Below are 16,939 nucleotides of genomic sequence, written 5' to 3'. Positions count from 1 at the left end.
TGTTTCATTTTATACCTTTTACTTCTTTTTATTGTTTTGTCAGTATTTATGGTTGAATTATATTCATACTACAAATTATAATTCTTTTCATTATTTATGTACATTTGAATTCTGAGTTTATTATGCATTTCATTTTTCCATTTGAGTATGTTAGTATGTTTTCATAGTCATCTGTTTTATATTTACTTTATCATCATTGTTTTATTACATAGATCTTGTTGTTACATATTTTAAATTTGAATTTCTGGTTTTGTCTCTATTTCCACCTTTATTCAATCACAGTTTGTTTTCTGGCTGTGACCTTCAGTGGGGAGGACTTTGTTGTTGTTTCCAGTCATTGTTCATTAAAGCTGCTGATAAGCTGTGATTTACCATGATTTTCATGTGTATTTGATGTCAATAGATGTAGTTTGAGGGTTCTGTCAAATGCAAAGATAAATTTTCAGTCTTTACTTCAAGGTAAATAAAAACTGAGCAGGAAGCTGACCTGACAGACTGGAACTCGTGAGCGGCTGTGTCAGCTTGAAATTCGTATAATAGTTATCCAGTAACTAGTTTACAGCTATTACACAACTATTATACAGGACTGTGACCTTTGACCTCCAGGTATGCTCATAGCTGTGAATAATTGTTCAGAACAGGAACATCTGCAATGTTAGTTCTGCAGGTCATTCACACACGTTTATTTTATTTTTTTAAGTGAGGGGAAAGAAGTTTCAGACTTTATCAGTTAATCCGCACATGACTGATCATGATTTAACGTTTGATTATTGAGCGCGATCGAAACATCTGAGGGATTGCTACGCTCCTGAACGCACCTTCAGGTTTTTGTGGGAGGAGAAGGGGGGCCGGACAGGACATGCCTCCCTCCAGATAACTGAGCCCACGAGGCCGGATCATTAAAGACCAGAAACACCAGCACCATGGAGAGGGCACAGGAGACCGGCAACATGGGGGACCGGACAGGAACCAAGACCCGGTCTGGGTCTGATGAACTCATCTTCTTTGTTAATGGGAAGAAGGTAAAAATATTCATCTTTTAGCTAATTCGTAGTGACTTTACTGTGATCTCAGTCTGCCTCTGTAACATTTATATCATGCTTAATCCATCTTAACGATAACAAAGACCATGAACACTTAATTATGTAAGAATTTAGACTGTGCTTCAAATTGCAGCTGAATCTCCTGATTTTTTTTTATTGTAATCCAAGTAAATTGATTCTATTAATGTTATATTTTTTCACAAATAAAAGAACAAATGAGCAAAAAACTAGTAAAGTAATTAGAAAAAACAGAAGTTTGTTCAGCTGAATAAAAAGTTGGGATGAAAAACTGAAGTATTTCAGAATGTGGAACAAAATGTTGGTGAAAGCAAAACATTGATGACTTACAGGCGACACGGTGCATTAAAAACACATAATAACATTCAGTTTGCTTCTGATAAGTGAGACAAACACAAAAAAGCTGGTAAAATAAATCATAGTAAGCTGTGCATGTGTAGCTGATACTCAGTGAAAGCTTTAATGTTTGTGAGAGGGAGCAAAATGAAAGATTCATTCATTAAAATACAGGATTAATTCAAAATATTCAGAATGTTACATTGGTCAGTTATACTACGCTTAAACCAGAGTCCATGCAAGTTTTAGTATATTTTTAATTACTAAAATCTAGACCAACATTTAATGTTTTATTTCTGATTCAGAATGTTTGATTAATGTAAATTAAGTTTATTTTGACTTTATAGCTGCAGCGTCCTCCTGGTAACTGACTGTTAGTTTGTTTCTGTAAATTTAAACTGGAAGGACATGAGCTGCACTCAGTTTACCTCAGCTGCCATCACTTTTCTGTCTCAGAGCAGTGAATAACTTGTTGATAATTAACTGTAAAACACTGATTTATATGTCCTGGTGTATTTTTCTGTGTATTTTTAGTCTTTTCATGTTGATTAAAATGTAACTTTTGAGCTTCTCTGTACTCTGAAAGATTGATTTGTGTTTGTGCTGCAGATTGTTGAGAAGAACCCAGACCCTGAGATGACCCTGCTGACATATCTGCGGAGAAAATGTATGATCACACATAAAAACACACACGTCTGTACAGTGTGTAGTATAATCTATAGAGTAACACATATAGTGTAGTGGTAGATAGACTTTGTCCTCAGTCAGTGGTTTTTTCAAGTTCAAGTTCAGCCTTGTTTTTTTCACTGTGCAGACGTTCCTGTTTATCTTTTTCTGTCACTGGTCACGTTTCCACCTTCAGCCTCGCGCACACTACATGAAGAAAAAGGGGAAGAACCCAAAGTAACAACCTAACCCAATAACGCAGCTGTTGATGTCTTTAATATGAATACAGAGGTTTAAATCAGTGGTGTTTTTAAGTGCTGGTTTGGTTTATTGTTTTTCTCATGATGAGCGGCTGCGAGGTCAGTGACTGTCTCTGCAATCAAACAGTCAAAGTCCAGCACTTTCCAGCATTTGGGATTTGTGCCAGAAAGCTTTCCTCTCTCATTTCCTGAGTGTTCATCTGTCATTTGTATTTCATAATTTATGAAATATTAAACTGTGACTGATGTTTCAGACTGCCCTCACAGCACAGCAGTATCTTTCGTGTCCCACTAGAGGAAACTGAATTCACAGGAACTATTAAATTGCCTTTAATAATAGTAAATAAAAGGAGCTAATTACAGGAACTGAAAGCAATCATACCAAAATTGTGCAGTATTGTTCACCATTAGATGTGTATACCACAAGTGTACCGTTTGTTACTAATGGGTATAAATATAAAAACATATTCCCAACTTTGATTTTTAGTTCAGTTTATTTAAATCTTATTTATATAGCACCAAATCAGAAGAGTCACCTAAAGCCACTTTATGTTGGCTTTAGGTGACTAACAGAGATGGGCAGTAACGCGTTACTTGTAACGCGTTACTGTAATCTGATTACTTTTCCGAGTAACGAGTAAAGTAAGGGATTACTATTGCAAAAACGGTAATTAGATTACCGTTACTTTCCCGTAGGAATGCTGCGTTACTAAAACTGTGATTTTTTGCGAGAATGTCTCACGACAGTGGTAAGCGAGTGCGCCGTTAGTGACAACAGCTGTGTGCAGATCAACAATGGATCACAGATCGATTGTGGGAGAGAGTATGAGTGTGCAGCGTGGAAGTACTGACCTTACTTTGAGTTCGATTCCATAAAAAGTGACAAAAACATTAGCGTCCATCGTGCGTGGGAAGAAAACTTCTTTTTACAGCGAAAAAAAACCCTAAACTTCCAAGCAAGCTCCGAGAGCGCAACGACGTAATGGGAAACTCACAGAGACACTGCCGTATCCTTCCACTGACCGCTGCACACCTGCACCAGGGTAAACCTCCGCCTACCGCAGTCCTGCTTTACAGGTGAAAATAGAGCAACAGGACCGCTGAGTCTTTGACTTTATTTATGTTCTGCTGTGTTTTACTTGCATCTATTTGAAAGACTGAGTGTAAACACAAAAAATATTTTATTTTATGTGCTGGAATGTGCAGAAAATAGGTTTAAATGTTAAACTAATTTATTCAACTCAGAGAATGTTGCATATAATTAAATTTTTGCTTGATGCATAAAGTTAAAAGATTAAAACTGATGAAACAAGTTAAAAAAAGAGACTTTTCCATTTGATTACATTTTGTATGATGGATTATGTAGAAAAAGTAGAATTGGGCTGAAAGATCTATCGCTTTATCACCTCTTCAGGTTGTAAATCGTGTTTTTAAAAAGTAACTAAGTAACTAAGTAATTAATTACTTTTGAAAATAAGTAATCAGTAAAGTAATGGGATTACTTTTTTGGGGAAGTAATCAGTAATTAGTTACTGATTACTTTTTTCAAGTAACTTGACCAACACTGGTGACTAAAGCCACCTAAAGCCAGAGAAATTAAACAGATTCAGAGCATCACACTTTTTAGGTGTTACAAAAAAAATTCCAAGAAATATTCCATCCACAGTTCGGAAGCTTCTTCTTGCAGTTTGTTGAATTACAGCTATTCACTGAGACTGCTATCTGCAATTTTCCGTTACAACAATATTCTTGTAAATGCTGTGGTTACAAGTTTACGTTCATTATTATTCTATAAATGTTACAATGAGAGCAGCAACAACAGATTTCAGATTATTTAGAACCAAACTAAAACCTATTTTTTCATTTGTATAGCACTTAGAATAACAGGTTATCCTGGATGCAAATTACCCAATAAAGGGTCTCTAGTGCCTTTTGAAGCACCTGAACCAATTACAGAGCAGCATTTTTAGTTCTATGAGAGTGATTAGAGATTTGTAAAAAAACTGAAAACTGTGTTTGATCGGTCTCAAATTATTTACTGAAATGATTTCCATCATATAGTACCATAACATAATCCCAAATCAATACAAATACAAAATTCCTCAGCCCTTTCAGCCTGACCTGGCCCTGGATGAAGACGATGATGAAGAAGGCCCTGCTAGCAAGCAGATGGCTTTGAAGCAACAATTATTCTCTGTAAAAATGCTTACAAATGTATGTCAAAGGTGTCCTAAAGCTCAGGAAAATGGGATGATGCTCTTGAACACAAGGTTATCTTTGGCACTTTTTTGACAGTAATCCGTCGCCTAAAAGTAATCATTTATAGTTGTGTTGGTCTTTTCCTAAACCTCACAGAATAGTTTTTAATGTCTAACTCTAAGTGAGTTCAGTGTCTAAACCAAATAGCGTAATTTTAGTACACACCAGGATCAAAACACATTATACTCCTTATACTTGGAAGAACATCATTTTCCCTCTTATTGTGTATTTCGTTTGTATGTTCGTTCTTAAATTTCTTTAAAAGTGGTTTTAAAATGTCTTTTAAAGTCTTAAACTTGACCTGTTTATGGCTGCAGTAGCCTGCCCGTACTTGTATATATCTGTTTATATTCCACACAAAGACAAAATGAGTCGAGTATCATGTCGTATGAGAACATCTCATCTCAGTGACGTGTTCAGTAACAGTCAGAGTTGCTGATTCAGGTTTTACAGCCGGTCTCTGAGAGCATAACTGTACTCCGACACGCTTCATGACCACATCCAGTGATTTAGTGATTTCACAGTAAAAATGTGTGTGTGTGTGTGTGTGTGTGTGTGTGTGTGTGTGTGTGTGTGTGTGTGTGTGTGTGTGTGTGTGTTCAGTGGGTCTAACAGGAACCAAGCTGGGCTGTGCTGAGGGCGGCTGTGGAGCCTGTACTGTAATGCTGTCCAGATACCAAACACACACTAAGCAGCTGCTGTATCCTTACTCTGTGTGTGTTTATACTTGCGTGTGTTTAAAATGTATGTTGTCAATCAGCTGCACTCATGTGCTCCATCCATAACAAACTGATTTCACAGCTGCTAAATAAAACATTTGAGAGCACGTGAACAGTCTTTAACTGCATCCAGTCATTACGCCATCAACGCTTGCCTGGCCCCTCTCTGCTCCCTGCACCTGGTGGCCGTGACGACTGTGGAGGGAATCGGCAGCGTGGCAAGGAAGTTGCACCCTGTCCAGGTTAGAAAAAACAACAAAAAAACAACACATACCTGAACACAAAGGAACATAAGGAACTTGTGTTTCTGCAACTGAAACAAAATGGATTCCATAAATCAAAAATGTAGGTTATTATCTCAAAATTGTTGAAAACATTAAGAGACAATGTTAGAAACAAGTTTCCATGGTAACATATTGCCTTAATGACCTGTATTAAAGAGGCATTTGTCTATGTTTGACCACCAGGGGGAAGAAATTTTACCTACCAGCTGGAAAATGACTGCATTACCTCCTTCTAACAAAGCATTTTTACTCAAATATTTAAATGGACTTTAATATGACCTGTAGCAATGTGAAACTTTGCAGTTTTCTACTAGCTAGCTAAAACTAGTTTCCTTCCTAATGGAATTGCCGTTGAAGAAAACTGTTGAGGAACCATTACAATGTTTTCCTAAAGCTTTTTCCTGAGGCTTCAATTGCAGTAAATACTTGTACATGTATTTACTTTTGTAAATATTTCCCCTAATGGGAGTTTTTTTTCATCATTCAGGAACGAATTGCAAAGGCTCATGGCTCTCAGTGTGGTTTCTGCACGCCAGGTATCGTCATGTCCATGTACGCCCTGCTGAGGAACAATCCCACACCTATGATGGCCGATATGGAAGAGGCTTTCCAAGGTCCTGCCAGAGACAGACTGACTTTTGCTGTTTATTAAATAGGGAAAGAAACTACGGAAGCAGTGATCAGACCTGATGTTTCAACACAAATTATCACATTTTCAGGAAATCTGTGTCGTTGCACTGGATACAGGCCAATACTGGAAGGATACAAGACTTTCACTGTGGTGAGAAGACACCCATGGAGAAGGTTTATTTTTGCCATTACTCTGTTGATGACAGTCCGTTTGTGTGTTTTCCACCAGGAGGGGGGATGCTGTGGAGGGAGGGGGCAGAAAAATGGCTGCTGTATGAGTAATGTGAATGGAGCACAGAATGGTTCAGAGGAGCAAATCAATGTAAGTGATCTTCATTCTTGTTGTTAAAAACTATTGAACAGCCTGTTGAAGGTGTTTGGATGTAAACTGCGTGTATGTTTTTACACAGGAAGCTACGTCTCTTTTTAACCCTGCAGAATTTGCACCCTTTGACCCGACGCAGGAAGTCATCTTTCCTCCTGAACTCATGGTAAATTCACACAAACCCAAGCACACAATCAAGCACAATCACGTTGGGGTAATTTTGGGGAAAAAAACAAAGTACCTACTCTAGGTGTAGGAGCTTCTGAAAAAAATGCTAGGAGGTCTTGACATTGATGGGTTAAACCTAAAAAAACATCAACATCTACCATTTTCCATATGGACGTCTTTTCTTCTAAAGCACCTGTGTAAATGTAAAATGACATAATGGAAACAGAACAAAATTATCAGTATACAAGCACCTTGATTTGATTTGAACATGAGGCCAAGATCCTGAGAAACAGATGGGTGCATCCAGGTGTAACAGGAAGTTAGTTCTTGAGCTCTGGCTGATTTGATCACTAAACAAAGGCAGGTGAAGCTTCAGAGGTGGCTGTGACACATCAAGCTACATTTCCATAAGCACCATGTGAGCTGTAGTTCCACAGTTTCCCTCCAGTCATTTGTTGTGCTATTGATATGTATAATGAACTGATTTCGCACATTGTGTTTGTCCCTCTCCTTCCACTTTATTCCACCCAGACTCTCTCTAAAGATCGGAAGCCACATTCGCTGTGTTTCCATGGTGAGCGAATGACATGGCTGCAGCCTGACAGTCTGGATGAGTTTCTGAATCTGAAATGGAAACATCCAGATGCCCGTGTGGTGGTGGGAAACACCGAAGTTGGTCAGTCTGGTTCACTCAGATCATTCATTCACTCCTTCATTTCACAATTAGCACTCATTTACTCAGATAAATACTAACTTACTGACTCATTCACTCTTTCATTTATGCCTTCAGGTGTTGAAGTTAAGTTTAAGAACATGGTTTACCCAGTCATCCTAGCTCCAACCTTCATTCCTGAACTGAGCGCAGTGACTCACGCTGAAGATGGTGAGTACAACTCACGTTGATACCACTGCTAATAAACGTTTCCTTCTGATTGCAAATGAATGAATTAAATAAGAAAGTGGAAAGTAAATAAGAAAGCAAACTGGTTCTTATCACTGAAGAGTAAGTGTTAAGAGAACATAGATTGTCTTCTAAATCAAAAAGGTTAAAGGTTGCTGTAGCTCAGCGATGGGAGAAGAAGCAGTGATGAGAAAATCTCTTTGTTTCAGGGATTGTGTTTGGTGCAGCATGCACTCTCAGCCACATGGCGGTGGTGCTGAGGCAGGCAGTGGAAAGTCTTCCTCCTCATAAGACTGAAGTGTTCCTCGCTGTCCTGGAGCAGCTGCGCTGGTTTGCTGGAGTGCAGATTCGTAATGTAGCGGTGAGTTACCTGGACTGACTGGTACAAAAGTTGTTTGATTCTAGGACACTAGACCTTTTCCAAGACACAAGTGGGTACTTTGGTGGGGTAAATTTAGGTTCTATGTTATAATGGACCTTTTTGAAGAGATACCCAGTGTGCCTAGGCATGAGGGGCCAATGGAGAGTGTAACATCACCAATCAATACACAGAGACAGCAGAAAATGTCAATAATTTCAAAGTTAATTGACATTTTCAATGATACTCTGGTCCAATGACAATTAAGGTTTAGCTTTGGGGATTATGGAGTGTTTCAAACAATTATATAATTTCTATGATAGTACAGGAGGTGCGTGAAAACAAGAAAGTACTTTAGGGGGCAAGAGAGTGGGAACATCCCAATATATGCAGGTTTCATGGGGGAGTTTAGGGTACATACAGAGAGGTAGTAAGAGGTTTGTGGTTGATGCCCTGTAAGACAAAACATTTCTTCTATGACATACACCAAGTTAGTGGGAAGTTTCATTCGTCTTGGATGTGGCAAAATATACAGAGCAATTTGCATTCAGTTGGATTTGGACCTTTCCAAGGAAATACCCACTGTAGCATAGTAGAAATATACCAGTAAATACACAGAGCTATTTTGTTGTTCACAAGCCCTCAATGACTGGGTATAGAGTAAATTTAGAAGCAAATTTAATCCAGTATGATTTTGAAAAAGGAGTTTTGCTCAACAATAGCTACTGAACCATGCCTATAAGTTTAAAGAACACCTTACGTCATAAAAACATTACTGTGATATAAAAAGTTGAGACTGTCTTGTTTTCTGTGACATTGTGATAAGACGTGATTGTGTCGCGTTTTTCAGGCTGTCGGTGGAAACATCATGACAGCCAGCCCCATATCGGACCTGAACCCGGTCTTTATGGCAGCCGGCTGCAAGCTCACTCTGGTGGACAAAGGTAACAGCACACACTTTTATTCTGGTTGACATAAGGTGCTGATAAAAATTCAAACTAAACTATCCATTCAAGGTAAACCTCCAGAAAAAACATCAGACAAATCTCATTCAGAGCCTGCCTGAGAATCTGCCTGATTTTAGGTTTTTCTTCAGTCTCACAGTGATCAGGTGTCTGATCATCTATCATGTGCCAGGCGCTGCTCACAGGAAATTCAGCTGTTTCCTGGTTACATTTCTCTAAGCTGTAGTTTACGTGTTCATAATAATAACTGTATAAATGTTTGAATAAGAATTACCATTGACAACCAGCTGTTCTTGTGGCTTCCATGTGTTTTGTCTTGTTGACCCTCGCTTTTGACCTCTGACTGTCCTTCAGATGGAAGCCGTGAGATTCAGATGGACGATGGGTTCTTCACAGGTTACAGGAGGACAGCTCTGCAACCTCAGCAGATCCTTCTCTCAATTCATATCCCATACAGCAAAAAGGTCGAAGCAGTTTTGTTGATGCAATTACTTCCTGTTACATTTAAACCCCTCCAACCATTTCCTGTGACCACCTCATGTGTTCTGTCAGTCAGCGACTTTGTTTTCTACCTGCAGACTCAGTTTGTGTCTGCCTACAAACAATCCCCTCGCCGTGAGGATGACATCAGTATCGTCACAGCAGCGATGAGCGTCACCTTCACCCCTGGGACCGATGTTGTTGAGAACCTGAGGCTGAGTTTTGGTGGCATGGCACCGACCACAGTACTGGCTAAGAAGACGGCAAACAGACTGATTGGAAGGTAAGAAGGAGTCAAAGGAAAGAAAGATAAAAAATAGAGAAGGGAGGAAGGAAGGAATGGAAGAAAATGGAAATAAGTATACAGGGAAAGAATCAAGAAATTGTCAAAAGAAGTGATGATTTAAGAAGAAAGAAAGGAAGGTAGCAGGAATTATGGGAGGAAGGAAAAATATGAAAGGATGTAAGCACATAGGATGAATGAAAGAAAGTCATTAAGCATTAAAGAAGGGAGGAAGTAAAAAAGGGACGAAGGTCAGGATGAACAAAAAAGGAAAGGAAAAGAAAGGAAAGTAACAAAGAAGAAAAATAAGAAGGAAGGATAGAAGGCTGTAAGAATGTTTGGTATCGTACAGGCCGTGGGGAGAGGAGCTTCTAGAGGAGGCTTGCAACTCAATGGCTGAGGAGATGAGCCTGGATCCGTCTGTGCCGGGTGGCATGGTGACATACCGAAGAACTTTAACTCTGAGCCTCTTCTACAAGTTCTACCTGACAGTGCTGCAGAAGCTCCGACTGCAGGTCTGTCTGTTTCCCATCATCAGATTTAAACAACAATTGTCATGTGGTTGTTTTTAACAGCTTCTCATTGGTCCATCTCTCAGGGGCTAAAGGTGGCCGAGGTCACCTCAGATTGTCTGAGTGCGACTGAAGTGTACCATCCAGAGACGCCATCCAGCGTTCAGATCTACCAGGTACAACAAAGTGTTTTATGTTATTCTTAAATGAATGTCTACAAAATATTCTAATTTTTCAATTTTCTATGAAATTTCAGAGTTTAATTAAAGTAAATATTTATACATATATAATCTCTGGAAATGTAACAGATTGAGATTTATTGTCCATGTATGTATTTCGAATCTCCTCTTGTAGGCCGTGGCAAAGGGGCAGAACCAGGATGATGTGGTGGGCCGTCCCATAATGCACCTGTCGGCCATGAAGCAGGCAACAGGTGAGGCGGTTTACTGCGATGACGTGCCGCTGTACGAGAACGAGCTCTACCTGTCACTCATCACCAGCAGCAAGGCCCACGCTCAAATATTGTAAGACACCTGTAGAAAACACCCCTGTACTACACTCACCTGTCCAACAGATATATGTCATGTGTAACCAGTTATGTGTTACAGGTCTATAGACACGTCAGGTGCTGAGCGTTGCCCTGGTGTCGTCTGCTTCCTGTTTGCTGATGACATCCCTGGCAGTAACACCGCCGGATCTCTCAAATTTGATGAGACTGTCCTTGCTGACGGCGAGGTTTGTTTTCTTCCAACCAATCATCAGGCTTTGTAGGGTTGAGGTTGATATCTCGTCTGTCCTGTGTGCAGGTGACTTGTGTGGGTCATATCATTGGTGCTGTGGTGGCCAAAACTCAGCTTCAAGCTCAGAGAGCCGCCAAAGCCGTGAGGATCGAGTATGAAGAGCGGCAGCCTGTCATAACCATACAGGTGAGAGCTGACACACCTGAGCTGCTATTGACCAATCATTGATGATCTTTGATGGTTATGTATCCAGAGTGAATGCTGATGTAACATTTTAAACATGTCGATGTAATTTGACACAAAAATAAATCTGCTACCATCTTAATTTCTCAATGTAAATTTACATTTAAAGAAAAAATTAAATTAAATGTAACTTAAATTTACATTATAAAATAAATTTGCACTTACAGTTAACATTGTTAAATTTTTACCATTTCATTCTATTCTATGTATTTCAAGAATTTCTAGCTTCACTTTTTAAAGCATTTTCTGTTGTGTAGAATATAATCTACCTCTAGAATATGTACCTATCTTTTTTATTGCATAAAGTCCAGTAAAATGTTGTAACTTTGTGTTTTTCTAGCAGCTGAGAACCATAAAATAATTTATTATTTAAATTTTGACTTTTATGCTTAAAATAAAATGTTGTGTTGGTTTGATTGACAGGAGGCTATTGCTACCCAGTCCTTCTATCAGCCAATCAGAACCATACAAAAGGGGGATTTGGAGTTGGGGTTTAAACATGCTGACCACATCCTGGAGGGTAGGACTGTCTCTGTGACTCTATGTGACTCCTCACTTTTCCAGCTGGCATTAATTTTTGATTTGCTGTCTGTCAGGTGAGATGCACATCGGTGGTCAGGAGCATTTCTACTTGGAGACAAATGTTACTCTGGCTGTTCCCCGAGGAGAGGATGGAGAGATGGAGCTCTTTGTTTCCACCCAGGCACCCACCCATACACAGGTAACTCCAATGCTCCAAAACACAGGTAACAATAGCATAAAAACACACACAAAATAAGATGTAATAAATTAACCTATAAGTGTGTCTCTGATTCAGTCTCTGGTGGCAATGGCATTGGGTGTCCCTGCAAACAGGGTGGTGGTCCGCGTGAAGAGGATGGGCGGAGGTTTTGGAGGAAAAGAATCGCGGACCACTTTGCTATCCACTGTGGTTGCTGTGGCAGCAAATAAGTAAGTCCATCAATTTTTAAAACCTCAAGAATCTAACATTGGTAAGAATCTGGCTTTCTGTGCTTCAGACTGAAGAGGCCTGTCAGGTGTATGTTGGACAGAGACGAGGACATGCTAATTACTGGAGGAAGACATCCCTTCTATGGTAAATATAAGGTATGAGGAATAGTACTACTATCAGTGTTGGCAGTAGCAGCAGCTATGATACTTATGGCAGTAATTTTAATTTTTGAAGGTAATTTTACTGATCCTTTTCTCTTGCTGCAGGTTGGGTTTTTAAACAGTGGGAGAGTTGTTGCCCTGGATGTGACGTACTATGGTAATGCTGGAAACTCCATGGATCTCTCTCAGGCAGTGAGTATTATTATGAACCACAGACCTTATTCATCTAATTACATGGTATGCTGATAACGCCCTAAAGTTAGCTGTGTATTCAAAAAGATTGTGGAGCGAGCTCTGTTTCACATGGAGAACTCATATAGAGTGCCAAATATACGTGGCCGAGGTTTCCTGTGCCGCACCAACCTGCCATCCAACACCGCTTTCAGAGGCTTTGGAGGGCCACAGGGTATGATGGTGGCAGAGAACTGGATGACCGATGTGGCTCAGAGTCTGGGGAAGTCGCCTGAGGAGGTTGGTGGATAACTGAAGTTGGATAAACAACTAAGTCTAGTTAATGAATGGCAGTCCAGTCAGTGTCTCCATCCTCCTGTAGGTTCGGCGGTTGAACTTGTATATGAAAGGTGATTCAACTCCATTTAATCAAGTCCTGGACCAGATCACCTTAGACCGCTGCTGGGATGAATGCATGTCACGCTCTGGATACCAGCAACGTCGAATTGCCATTGACCTCTACAACAGGTAAGAGAAATTTATTTAGACCAAAATTTCAGTACTTTTGAGTGGATAAGAACAAGTTTCGAAGCAATTTTAGCAACGCAAGAGGTAATAATTATCCAGTCTGCATAACTTCTAAAAATGTACTTTGTGGGATGAGACGCAAAAAGGTTTGAGAAAAGAAATAAAAACATGAAACTTACTTTTTCAAAATGATCATTTTCTGTTTTCTGGGCAGACAGAACCGATGGACCAAACGGGGAATTGCTGTTGTTCCTACCAAATTTGGCATCAGCTTCACTGCACTTTTCCTAAACCAGGTCTGATACACAAACAAACAAATATTTTAAGTTTAAACAGTTCCTATTATTCTTTTATCGTGAGCAGCCTTGATTGGTTGTTTTGATTTGTCTTCAGGCTGGAGCTCTGGTTCATATCTACACAGATGGCTCAGTGTTGTTGACTCATGGAGGGACTGAAATGGGACAAGGACTTCACACCAAGATGGTTCAGGTAAAGGACTCCACTCATCTATTTAAAATCCACATATTTATTTCAAACATCACATTGGATGTTTACAGTTTTTACACTACTGCAATTTAGTGAGAAGCTGTTCAGCCATTCAGAAGCATTCAGAACTGTCTTCGCTGTGTGTTTTCAGGTTGCCAGCAGAGTTCTGGGTATCCCCTCCTCAAAGATCCACATATCAGAGACCAGCACCAACACAGTTCCCAACACCAGTGCAACCGCTGCCTCTGCATCCTCAGACCTCAATGGTGCTGCCTTGAAGAATGCCTGCGAGATCCTGCTGAAACGTCTTGAGCCATTCAAGGCCAAGAATCCTAATGGAACGTGGGAGGACTGGGTAAACAGGGCTAAATTTGTCATAGTACTTTTTTGGGGGGGGGTTATTCCCATTAAATATTCATCTTTTAACTGTACTTGGTGCATTTGTGTCTGTTTACCAGGTGAAAGCAGCTTACTTTGACAGAGTCAGCCTCAGTGCAAATGGTTTTTATAAGTGAGTTCACCAAATGAATCATTGATTAACTTCATATTACAACAAAATGAAAGGTTTCACTGTTTCCCGCTTTCTTATCAGGACTCCAGATATTGGTTATGACTTTGAAACAAACTCAGGCAGAGCCTTCAGCTATTTCTCCTACGGAGTGGCCTGTTCAGAGGTGGAGATAGACTGTTTGACCGGATCACATAAGGTCTGCACCAAGTACAGCTACATTTATCTGAGTTCAAACTCTTGAATCAAATGTTTAAAACGTTTTAAGGAACTCTGACTGATTTTATCACCTCTGTCAATCTGATTAAGGTGTTTAACACCACATTTTTTTTCACTTTTTCAGTTTTTCAATTTTACTGGTAAATTCTGACTTGAGATATTTTCATGACGTATTTGTCTTACAGAACTTGAGTACCACCATAGTGATGGATGTTGGCAACAGTCTCAACCCAGCTATAGATATCGGGCAGGTGAGATATTCAAGTATTATTCATACATAAAGACAACTGATGGATCAATGAACCAATAAAAGAAACAAAAACCACATTTTTATGGTACTGATTCGTTCCTCATGTCTACATTTAGGTTGAGGGAGCATTCATGCAGGGTCTGGGTCTCTTCACCCTGGAAGAGCTTCATTATTCACCCCAGGGAGTCCTCCTCACTCGGGGTCCTGGTTCTTATAAAATCCCTGCCTTCGGTGACATTCCTACCCAGCTTACGGTCTCGTTGCTTCGTGATGCTCCTAATGACAAGGCCATCTTTGCCTCCAAGGTAAGAAATCTGGTAATGCTCAAGACAGTTTAAAAACTGATGATCCTGGATCTAACGGACTTATACTTTTTGTTTTTCCTTTCCCAGGCTGTAGGTGAGCCTCCTCTCTTCTTGGCATCTTCAGTTTTTTATGCCATCAAAGATGCCATCAGTGCTGCACGGGCAGAGTCAGGGATTACCGGGCCATTTAGATTGGACAGCCCTGCTTCTGCCGAGAGGATCCGCAATGCCTGCAGTGACCGCTTCACTAAACTGGTATGAAAATCTTGTGAAAGATCTGGCTTGACAAATCAGGCATAAAAGTTTACACTCAGTACATAAAAATGAGAGTAACTACATCGTCCATGTTCTCATTGCAGCATAACTCCAACTTTTAACAAAATACTTTTTGTGATGTTCAAGTTTCCATTAGCTTTTATTGTTAGCTTTTATGCCGACGACGGCATCCTGTCCCTGAAAAGGTTTAGTGAGAATCAGGTCTTGTTACAGCTCTGGATTAACAGTTTTATTTCTTTTCTGCCCAGCTGACTCAAACTGCACTGTTGTCAGATTTGAAGAGATAGAATCCAGATAAACATGCAAAGAAAAAATCAAAAAAAATCAAAAGAATTTCAGCTTTGTGGGTATAAAAAAGAACGGATGAAACAAATGACAACATTTAGGTTTTACATTGTGAGATGGTTAAATCTTTTTCATGTCTTTAAAGGAGAAATTGAAAATATGCAGAAAGGTCATTTGGATAAAAGAAACTGAGAGACCTAAAACTTTATATTTGAACTTACCAGCTGTTTTTCTATTGCAGTGTCCTCTGGCTGAAGCAGGAACCTTTATCCCCTGGTCTGTTCAGGTGTAGGACGCTCCACTGATGATCAATCAAAAAACCTCAAGAACACATTAAGCCACGTTTAGCCTTGTTACCAGAAAAGCTCCTGAAGGACCAAATATTACGCAATTATGATAGGATTAGAATATTAGGATATCCTGGTGCTACTCTAATATTTGTCTACTGATACAGCATTAATAGGAAAGAATTCAATATTTTTTGTTACACTTTCACTTTAATATTTCAGTTGTAATTTTGTAAACTCGGTATTAATCAAAGGGGACCTTTTCTGCATTTTCTGTTGCCGAGTATATATAATATTGCAGTGTTACAGAGCTAACGTTAGGTCATTATACAGACAAAGCACAGCTCATAGCCAAGAGCTGCTGCACTTCTCCAGCCTTTCATGAGCTGTCCAGTTATTAGAATGTGAGCTTTTCTGTGGGACGGTTGTTAAAAAAGGTTTAGATAACCACCGTGACCTAATTTCCTATTGATTTGGAAAGTCTTGTTGTCAAGCCTCAACATTTTGACCACTATAGTCTTTTTTTTCAAGCCAGAAGTGACCATATTTGGAACAAGAGGGAGAGCTGTACATACACAGATATCTGCTTATAGGTGCTAAATAATGCAATAAAAGTCCTGCAATTAGCAGTTAGCCAAAGAGGTCACACATTAAATAATGCAAACTTTAAGCCTCTGTTAAATTTAAACAGGCTAAAAACGTGTTTATTTCAATTATAAAGCTGGACATTTTAACATAGGAGTTTATTGGGACTGACTCACTTTTAGAGCCTCACAGGCACATTAGGGGAACTGTAGGTGTTGGCTACACTTTTCAATCCCAGCAACTACTTCTTAGTTTCGCAGATGATAAACTGGGAACTACACCAAGTCCCAGTGTGAGATAAATAAGGATAATTTTGAACAGTGATTCCTAGAATTAAAAACAAGCAGAAAAGGTCCAGTTTAAATTCTGACTGCTTTGCTCAAAGCAATTGTTGCAATATGAATGAAATAAACATATTAAACACATCTGTTGGTTTGGCTTTTCTTCCTTTGACTCATGTTGTCAAAGTTAACATTCAGTCGTCCAGAGCCACCACTAAAGTCCTGTAAATAAAATGATGCTGCATGTGGTTTAAAACTCAAGAATAAATCTTTCAGGGGATGAAATGTATTTCACAGAGCTCAAACATGTTTATCAATGTGACTGAAAGGAAGCACATTGAGTTGATATTTTGCTGACTGCATTAATGATCTGATTGATTGGTCTGAAAGCTGCAGCAGATTGACGTGAAGAGACTAAAGGATTCGTGCAGGTTTGGTTGGTGGTTAGAAAGTGA

At 39.5% G+C, this 16,939-nt stretch overlaps 1 protein-coding gene across 1 annotated transcript; it reads left to right on the top strand.

Moving 5' to 3' along the window:
- Window positions 1-646: 646 nt before the first annotated feature.
- xdh (xanthine dehydrogenase) lies at window positions 647-16,617 on the top strand. Its single transcript, XM_085398511.1, has 35 exons — window positions 647-1,022; window positions 2,007-2,064; window positions 5,186-5,282; window positions 5,435-5,543; window positions 6,073-6,199; window positions 6,305-6,366; window positions 6,445-6,537; window positions 6,626-6,706; window positions 7,240-7,384; window positions 7,499-7,591; window positions 7,819-7,970; window positions 8,818-8,911; window positions 9,287-9,396; window positions 9,511-9,695; window positions 10,048-10,210; window positions 10,294-10,383; window positions 10,562-10,731; window positions 10,816-10,942; window positions 11,014-11,133; window positions 11,614-11,710; window positions 11,787-11,911; window positions 12,008-12,141; window positions 12,210-12,297; window positions 12,409-12,495; window positions 12,583-12,774; window positions 12,857-13,002; window positions 13,217-13,298; window positions 13,396-13,491; window positions 13,640-13,843; window positions 13,947-13,999; window positions 14,081-14,195; window positions 14,401-14,466; window positions 14,582-14,770; window positions 14,858-15,025; window positions 15,573-16,617. Exons 1-35 carry the CDS (start codon window positions 924-926, stop codon window positions 15,621-15,623), a joined length of 4,068 nt encoding a protein of 1,355 aa, XP_085254637.1. The 5' UTR covers window positions 647-923; the 3' UTR covers window positions 15,624-16,617.
- Window positions 16,618-16,939: the final 322 nt, after the last annotated feature.

The sequence above is a fragment of the Rhamphochromis longiceps genome, linkage group LG23, assembly GCF_057381845.1.
Source record: "Rhamphochromis longiceps isolate RC_006_pf linkage group LG23, R_longiceps_female_GT1.1, whole genome shotgun sequence".
Taxonomy (NCBI): domain Eukaryota; kingdom Metazoa; phylum Chordata; class Actinopteri; order Cichliformes; family Cichlidae; genus Rhamphochromis; species Rhamphochromis longiceps.
This window is presented reverse-complemented; position numbering and strand designations above follow the sequence as displayed.

Excerpts from the sequence above, each read along its gene's own strand:
- xdh (XM_085398511.1), top strand. The coding sequence starts at position 924 with ATGGAGAGGGCACAGGAGACCGGCAACATGGGGGACCGGACAGGAACC. Across the intron at positions 13,003-13,216 it reads GCCATTGACCTCTACAACAG|ACAGAACCGATGGACCAAAC; the intron begins GTAAGAGAAATT and ends TTTTCTGGGCAG. Across the intron at positions 14,467-14,581 it reads CAGCTATAGATATCGGGCAG|GTTGAGGGAGCATTCATGCA; the intron begins GTGAGATATTCA and ends GTCTACATTTAG.